Raw genomic sequence first — 9132 nt, forward strand, 5'->3', positions numbered from 1 at the left:
TGGTTCTGCTCTCTCTAAGAAGATGGGCTATTTGTCCTTCCCCTCACCGGCATGGTCCTCTGCTGCACCTGTTTATTTGTGTCACTAGCTTTCAATGCAAAATCTCAAATGCAAGCATCGGATGAGTGTAGCCTGGGTCAAACGCCTGCACCTAGCAGCAAGAGAAGGAAGTTTATGGCTTTCACCTTGGGAAGAATTTACCCATGGGAAAAGAAGTAAAAGGTGTATTGCAGTCAAAAAGAAAAACAAATTTTCATTCCACCAATGATAAACAACTTCAATAAATCACCACCAGGCTGCTGTGACATTAGTTAATCTAAGTATCATTTTTGCCCCCCCCAAATTGAACATGTTGGAATATTCATCTGTGACACTTGTACTCTTTGTAGGCAAAGACAGGAATGAGAATAAGAATTTATCGAGAAAATATGATGAGAATATTTTTTCCCAAATTCCATTAAAAGGTAATTTACAAGCCAATAAACCCTTGATTCATGTTCAAGTATTAATAGAAACATCACTAGTCCTCTCTAACCCTTATCGGATCATCTGTGGCAATTACATAAATAAAGCCCTTCGTTATTCAGAATAGGTACATTGCATACATTTCCAGAAAGAAAAAAGAAAAAAAAATAGCGAAAGAAATCATCAGACAACAACTTCAGAAACAGTGATATCTAGAGGTATATATAACAGCCAGTAAAACTTCGTAAAGAATAAATCCTGTCAAACTAATCTAATTTAGCTCTCTAACCAAGACAAGAGTAGAACATGAAGTAGAAGCAATAAATGTGATCTATTTTTACTTTGTCTGGATTTGGGATTCTGCCTTGAATAACACAGGCATCAATAAAGTAAGATTATACCACCAGCCCACCTAGCTATGAACCAGAAGTACGAGTTTTGAGAAAGCATTAAAATAGGATCTCTTCTAAGACAAATAGTGCTTCCACAAAACCCAGGGTGAAGATTCTCAAAATATGGTATGTTTGTTAAAGTCAAGGCCCAAAATTCAATTTAAAATCGAGTTGCCCTTTGGATATTTGGGGTTTTTTTTTTTCATTTTTTAAAGTTTTATTAGCATATAGTTGATTTACAAGGTTATGGTAAGTTTTGCTATACAACAAAGTGTCAGTTATACACAGACACACATCCCTTCTTTTTCAGCTTCTTCACCCACATAGATGACCACAGAACATTGGGTAGAGTTCTCTGTGCTATCCAGCAGGTCCCCATGGGCCAATCATTCCACGTACCTCCGTGTGCATACGCTAGTCCCAAATCCCCCCCACCCCGAACCTGCCCCCTTTGGTAACCATACGTTTTTTAAAGTCTGCGGCTGCTTCTCTTCTGCAAATAAGTTCATTTGTATCCTTTCTCTAGATTCCATGTATAAGTGGTATCATATGTTTGTCTTTCACTGTCTGACTTCACTTAGAATGAGAATCTGCAGTTGCATCCATGTTGCTGCAAATGGCATGAGTTCATTCTTTTTATGGTTGAGTAGCATTCCATCGTGTGTATGTACCGTATCTTCTTCATTCATTCAACTGTTGATGGAACTTAGGGTGTTTCCATGCCTTGGCTGTTGTGAAGAGGGCTTCAGTGAACACTGGGGTGCATGTATCTTTTTGAATTGCCCTTTGGATATCTGGATAAAGAAATGTGACTTCTATCCAGGAACCCTTACCACTCAGCGTTCACTCAGGTTTCCTACAGGACTGGTACAGAGTCTGCTGTTAACCTTTTTACAGTCTTGGCATAATAGCTAACAAGGCTTCGTCCTCAACCACGATCTGAGTTTACAGACCCCCAGCGCACAGTCTCGTGTTCCTTCTGTCACGTGAGGGCACAGCAAGAAGTGGGCAGTCTGCAGCCAGGAAAAGGGCACTCAGCCAAACCCAGCACAGCTGGCACCTGAATCCCAACTTCTAGCCTCCAGAACCATGAGGTGCTTTTTGGTTTTTTTTTTTGTTTTGTTTTGTCTTTTTAGGGCCTCACCCTTGGCATACGGAGGTTCCCAGACTAGGGGTCAATTGGAACTGCAGGTGCCGGCCTATGCTACAGTCACAGCAACACCAAATCCGAGCAGTATCTGCAATCTGCACCACAGCTCTCGGCAATGCCGGATGTTTAACCCACTGAGAGAGGCCAGGGATCAAACCTGCATCCTCATGGATGCGGGTCAGATGCATTTCCACTGAGCCACAACGGGAACTCTGTGAGGTGTTTGTTCTTGAAGCCACTCGGGTCATGGCATTTTGTTATAGATGTCCAATTGGACCAAGATGGCATCAAAGCCAGGTCGCTCTGCAATGCACACTTGTGTGTGACACTAAGTTGCTCACCTCTGTTGCTCTGTTTTATTACCTAAGAAATGCCATTTTAAACTACTATCAAATTAAAGTGTTAAATGTAAGAAAACTTTTTTTTTTTTTTAATTTTTAGGGCTGCACCTGCTGCATATGGAGGTTCCCAGGCTAGGAGTTGAATCTGAGCTGCAGCTGCCGGCCTACACCACAGCCACAGCAACACGGGATCTGAGCCGGGTCTACGACCTGCACCACAGCTCACGGCAACACCCAATCTTTTAACCCACTGAGCAGGGCCAGGGATTGAACCCAAGTTCTCATGGATACTAGTTGGGTTCATTACCACTGAGACTCAATGGGAACTCCTAGGCACAAACTTGACCAGCTCAAAGAGAAAATGCAAGAAAAGGATTCAACACTCAATGATGCGACGAAAAAAACATAAAAATCATAGCGCTTTTTAATATTAAACACTTCTTTTCAATCACCCACCCGATAACAGAATTTTCAGTGTATGTCGATAATGTTCAGAGGAAAAATAGGTTACAGAACAGCATATATAATACGAGGCCGTCTATGTTTTTAAAAACGTACATATCCATAGAAAGGTGCCTGAAGGGATTTTCATCCAAAAGATGAGTATTAACCTCTGGGAGGTGGAATCTGGGTTAATTTTACTTTCATCTTTATAACTTTTTCTTTGTTTTACATTTTTATAAAGGCTGCGTATTCTGTTTACAAACAGCAAAAACTGTAAAGCTCTTTTTGTTTTGAAAAAAAAAAAAACAGAATCTGGAACAAGGAAGCTCTTATTGAATACGAGTTAAATGGAAACTGACTCATAGTCCTTTGGGCATCTGCAGGACTTATACAAATGGCATAAATAAATGAAGAGCTGGAAGGCCTTCCTAAATGCTATTTTGCACCCCCCCCAAAAAAAATGTCATTTTGCCCTAGTCTGTTCTCTGAGCAAACACCAAGGGATTAACCTTGCTGTTGGTGTGATGACGACCCCAACATCAGTGAAATCCGTCACAGATTCGAAAGGCTTTTGCTTTCAACATCTCATTTTATCTTTGATTTGTGACTAGTCCCCCAAACTGACTTCCCTAAATGTCTATCTGGTCACCGTTAGGCAACAATTGCAAGTTGACAATGGCATAGTTGTTTGTTAGATGGACAAGTGGATGGAGGGATGGATGGAGAACTCAAGGAATGAAGTCTTTTTTTCTTTTATAGACAAGAAAACAGAGCAGCAGATGTGAAGCCACATGACTAAGGTGATAAAGTTAAAAATGATAAACTCAGGGTTGGAATCATTCCGCATACGGTTTCCTAACCAGCCGTCTTCTACCAAAATGTCCCCCCAAACCTGTTTTCTTCTGGAAGAAACTCTTCAATATCACAGACAGACATGTACTTGATAGGCAGCGGTAACGGTCAAAATATCAATGGCATGGGTATTGATCTGTCGAAATGGCACAAGTGCAGCGTCCTGGAGACCTCCTGGCATGTCAGGCATTAACCCATTAATTACTGGATGTAAGTGGGTCCTGGGTATCACAAGGACACTTGGTGGGCTCAAGACAGCAGCCCACTCCAGCTGCTGGTATGGAGCTATGCAGCCGCTGGCATGGAACTATTTCATTATTTTACCAACAAATGCAACCATGCAAGTGCGAAATGGTCCAATATAAGCTTTGCTAAAACCCCTCCACAATACTAGAAGGGCTACTGCCCCTGTGAGAAGTTCTGCTTTCTCTCCACTCACAGCCCAGCCCTGACACCAGGCACTATTTGTACTGCCCCTTGAAACCCTCTCTCTGATGCATCCAATCTGCATGCATAAATGAAATCCAATGCCATCATCCTCTTCTGAAAATTATCCTGAGCCTGGTGTAGCAATAGGTCAGCACAGATACATGGAGGGAAAGTAAAACTGCAATGAGGGAGAGAACGCACTGAAATCTCAACAACAACAACAACAACAAAATACAAAAGAGCTGCCCAGAGGACCAGTCATCACCATGAGCCCAGCATTCCCTGGACACACACATGCTGTGTAAGCGCAGCTTTGTTCTAGCACCAGGTAAGTTTCTGGAACTCAGACTAGACTGTCCCTGACCTCAATCTGCTCATGGGTCAGGAAAGCAGAGAGAGAGATTAGATGTAGCTGGACAAGAGCATTATAGGAATTCAGAGGAGAGAGAGTTTATTTCCACCAGAGGAAATCTAGGAAGGCTACCTGAGGAAGGTGGCCTTGACTTTTTTTTTTTTTAGGGCCACACCCGCAGCATATGAGAGTTCCCAGGCTAGGGGTCAAATCTGAGCTGCAGCTGCCGGCCTATGCCACAGCCACAGCAACTCAGGATCTGAGCAGTGTCCGTGACCCATACCACAGCTCATGGCAATCGAACCCACTACGCCATGGTTCCTAGTCAGATTCGTTAACCACTGAGCCATGAGGGAACTCCCAGGCCTTGACTTCTTTAGAAACAGTGGCATTTACTTGTAAGAGGAAGGGAATGTGCCTTCTGAGATCAACACAGGCCAGTCTGGAAGCAAACATTATCGTCCAAGGCATTTCCCAGCAAATAGGATGCAGAATGGACATTGTATGTATCATCGTTATTAAACTTGTCACTTTCAAAGACATCATGCTGTCTCATCTCCCAGCCTTTACTCATGCCATGCCTTCTGCCTGGAACGTTCTCCCTCACCTTCACTTCCTCTTCCACATTCAAGAATGTTATTTACCATTCACTCTCCACTTTTCAGCTTAGATGCAATTTTTTCCAAGAAGCCTTCCTCGATCCACTGCAACGGAGGACATACCTCTTCCCATCCAGGCTTGTCCCCCCATCATAATACTCACCACACCCAAATCATAGTCATCTATTTCGTTATTGATTAATACCACTTATCTGTAAGTGCTCTGAGACAAGAAGCTGCGTGACCCATCTTCCTGGACCCAATCCCAAGCAAAGCACAGCACTCCCAACAGAAATAGTTGATACATGAGTGAATTTCCCAAAATGGTTCAGCAGCCCAATCCTGTACCATTACCCCCCCCAAACCTGTGCCCAAGCTGAGCTGATGAGGTGCCCATGTGATTCTACCAAGTTGCTTTGCAGAGGAAAACATGCCAATGTGCTTAGACCCCTTTTAACCAGCCGCAAAGAAAATGAAAAGCCGAGGCCTGTTTCCAACACACAACTAACTCCCCCAAGGCCATCGTGGCCACCAGGGTGCAGTTCAAGCCACAGCCAAGCTCCCTCAGCAAGTCTGGGAGTGAAGCCACAGGACAAAAAAAAGACCCCCTCGACCCCTCCCACCCCAAGAGAAAAAAATTCAAGGAAGGAGGAGACAGCCAGAGAAAGAAAAGAAACTACAGGCTTCAGGTGGCTTGATAGGTGATTGCAATTACAAGCAAAGGCCCTGGTTCCCCCAAATAAAAGCATTTAATATTAACCCTTTGTAGTCTAGCGGCAGGAATTAAAGTAATTTTTTTCAATGTTCAAAATGTTAACAGCAGTTATCTCCATCGATATTATGAGTGATTTTTAAAATCCTTATACTTCTACATTTTCCAAATTTTCTACAATGAATATTATGGATTTTCTCATCAGAAGAAGAAAAGTGTGTCTTTTATGAGCATGATCAGGTCCAGCTGTCCCTCCTGGCCCATGACCTTCGTCTACTAAGCCTTAAGTCTCAGTTAACGCTTGAGGATTTTTGAAGGGAGACCCTGGCCCCAGCTCCCAGCCTTTTGGCTCTGGCCACACCCAGAAGCCTTCCTGTTACGAGAAGGAAATGTGTTACTTGGCTTTAGGTGGTGTCTCCATTCTTCTCTTCTTGGTGGCTCCCCTGGGCTGGGAATGAGCAAGATCTCCTGGTGTCCGGCTTTATCCAGATCCTGGGCACAGGCTTCTGAGTATCAGAGGAACTTGATGGGTGAGACTATTGGGGGGGCGTGGCTGAATCAACACTCACTGGTGTGCTCAGCAGTTGCCAAGCATCACGTTACCCAGTGCAATCAAAAGTGCAAAGGAAACGGTCCCATGAAGAGTAGACCCATCTGTCAGGCTTCTTAACCCCTTCCACCCAGTGGCCTGTGTCATTATTTCCTTCATTGACAGAACCCAAGGCTAAATGCCTTCACGCCTCCAACTCATATTCTTCTGAGAATCACATGATAGGACCATCTCACCACAAGGAAAACACACTATTCAGATCACGCACTTCTCCAAGATAAGGGCTGTTTCTGCAATGATGAAATGTTCTGTTATCTGCACTGACCAACACGGTAGCCTCTAAATCATGTGACTACTGAGCATGCGAAGTGTGGCTAATGCAACGGAATACATTTTTTATTTTATTTTTATTTTTTGTCTTTTTGCCTTTTTCTTGAGCCACTTCTGCGGCATAAGGAGGTTCCCAGGCTAGGGGGTCTAATCAGAGCTGTAGCCGCCGGCCTACACCACAGCCCCAGCAACTCAAGATCCGAGTCGCGTCTGCAACCCACACCACAGCTCACGGCAATGCCGAATCCTTAACCCACTGAGCAAGACCAGGGATCGAACCCGCAACCTCATGGTTCCTAGTCGGATTCATTAACCACTGCGAATGGTAGGGAACTCCGCAACGCAATACATTTTAAAAAATTGAGTTAAATGGCCCCATGTGGATCATGGCTGCCGTTTTAGACACTGTCGATTAGAATCCCCAAATGTTAGACCTCGAAAGAACCCAATAAACCATCTGGACCTGTGATTTCCAAAGACTGCCGTTGTGAGACCCATTCCTAATATCAAAGCTCTATTCAGACCTTTCTCATAGAAACAGAATGTTTAGTCTCTGCTGATTAAGAACATCATAACAACGAAATGAGCAAAAACTCAGTAACATTTAAAATTACATTGTAATTAAGAAAACCATGATGCTTAAGATGAATAAAAATTCAGTAACAGTTTTAACAGTATTTTAATTAAGGAAAGCATAATGACCAAAATTAGTAAAATTTCATTAACACCTTAAATATCCTTTTATTATTTCCAACAGCATCCTTATGTGCATATAACAGATGTAGGTGAAGTATGATTTTGCTCAGCCTTCAGACCTAACAGATGGATTCCCAGAGCCTTCCCAATAATTCCTCAGCTGCCCCCCCATGGCCATTTCCAAGAGTGCACAGTTCAACATGCAAACCAGTGGTTTAGTGCCAGACCCCTGCTCCTTTCACTCTGCCACAAAGCCTGAACAATAGAAACGGAGCTGGAAAGTCACAAGGAAAATGCAGCTGCCTAACGGAAAACACCTCTCTCCTCTTCTTTCTCTTGGGGATTTTGAGGGATTAAAGCCCCAGACTTTTGTAATATCAAAAAGAAATTGGTGAATAAATAATTACGTAAATAGAGAGTTCCCGTTGTGGCGTGGTGAAATGAATCCGACTAGTATCCATGAGGATTGATCCCTGGCCTCTCTTAGTGGGTTGGGGACCCAGCTTTGCTGTGAGTTGTGGTGTAGGTCTCAGACGAGCTCAGATCCCGCATGGCTGTGGCTGCGGTGTATGCTGGCAGCTACAGCTCTGATTTAACCCCTAGCCTGGGACTCTCCATATGCTGCAGGTGCAGCCCTAAAAAGCCAAAAAAAAAAAAATAATAATAATAATAATGACATAAATATGCCTAGGAAGGGGCTCCAAGAAAAAACAGAACTAGCCCTATAGGTAATTCAGTGGAATTCAATAACTTTGAGATTTCTCTAAAGCTTTTATAAATTCTCCTGTCTTCGTGGGGCTTATTAGCACCTGTGGGTATCTTCCCGGACACAAGCCATGAAACAAAAACCATCTCTTAAAAATAACGCAGGTTTATGAGCTCCTTTCAGTGACAGCAAACAGGACACAGAAGAAAGGGCCAGGGTGTTCTCGCCTTACAACAGCCAAGTTACAAGGGCCACCAAGTTCACCCGGAGGAAGAGAGGGGTCTCAAACCCAGAAAAACCCAGAGCTCTGACGGCCGTTCTCTTCCCATTTTAATTACCACCCCATGCACGGCACTGTTCCTCCAGATCCCTGGCGTTGGCAGGAAAATGCATCAAAGTCAGTTCTAAGGGTTTACATGTTATCAGGCTTTCAATTCCATAAGCTTCTCCTTTTGGAGCCCATTGCATTTGACTGTTTTTTTTTGGGTTTTTTTTTTTTTTTTTTTTTTTTTTTTTTGGTTTTTGGCTTTTGCCTTTTTAGGACCGCACCCGTGGCATATGGATGTTCCAATCGGAGCTGTTGCTACCAGCCTATGCTAGAGCCACAGCATTGCCAGATCCAAGCCGCGTCTGGGACCTACCCCACAGCTCACAGCAACGCCGGATCCTTAACCCCCCTGAGCGAGGCCAGGGATCGAACCCGAAACCTCGTGGTTCCTAGTCGGAGTCATTTCCCGCCACGACGGGAACTCCTAATTTTTTTTTTTTACTTGACCATAATGAATACAATCCTGGACTGAATCAAAACTCGAATCCTTATTATCTACGGAGAGTTTGCTAATTTGTTTCACCTCATTCAATCTGTTTCTCTATCTGTAAAATGTAGGAAAAAATTAGAGTTCCTGCTGTGGCACAGTGGGTTAAAATCTGGTATTGTCTCTGTGGAGGCGAGGATTCAATCCCCAGCCTGGCAAAATGGGCTAAAGATTTGGTGTTGCTGCATGGCCAGCTGTAGCATGGGTCATAGCTGCAGCTCGGGTTTGATCCTGGCCTGGGAACTTCCACATGCTGTGAGTGCAGCCAAAAAAAGAGGAAAGGAGTTTCCATTGTGGCC

The 9132-nt window shown here is 43.7% G+C and overlaps 1 protein-coding gene across 1 annotated transcript in view; it reads right to left on the bottom strand.

Moving 5' to 3' along the window:
- Positions 1-6424, bottom strand: part of FER1L6 (fer-1 like family member 6) — a 174876-nt gene extending 168452 nt beyond the window's left edge. The window contains 1 exon segment of the mRNA XM_021088953.1: positions 6135-6424. Within this exon segment, the coding sequence (XP_020944612.1) occupies positions 6135-6157 (23 nt within the window). The 5' untranslated portion in view covers positions 6158-6424.

This window comes from Sus scrofa, chromosome 4 (assembly GCF_000003025.6).
Source record: "Sus scrofa isolate TJ Tabasco breed Duroc chromosome 4, Sscrofa11.1, whole genome shotgun sequence".
Classification (NCBI taxonomy): Eukaryota; Metazoa; Chordata; class Mammalia; order Artiodactyla; family Suidae; genus Sus; species Sus scrofa.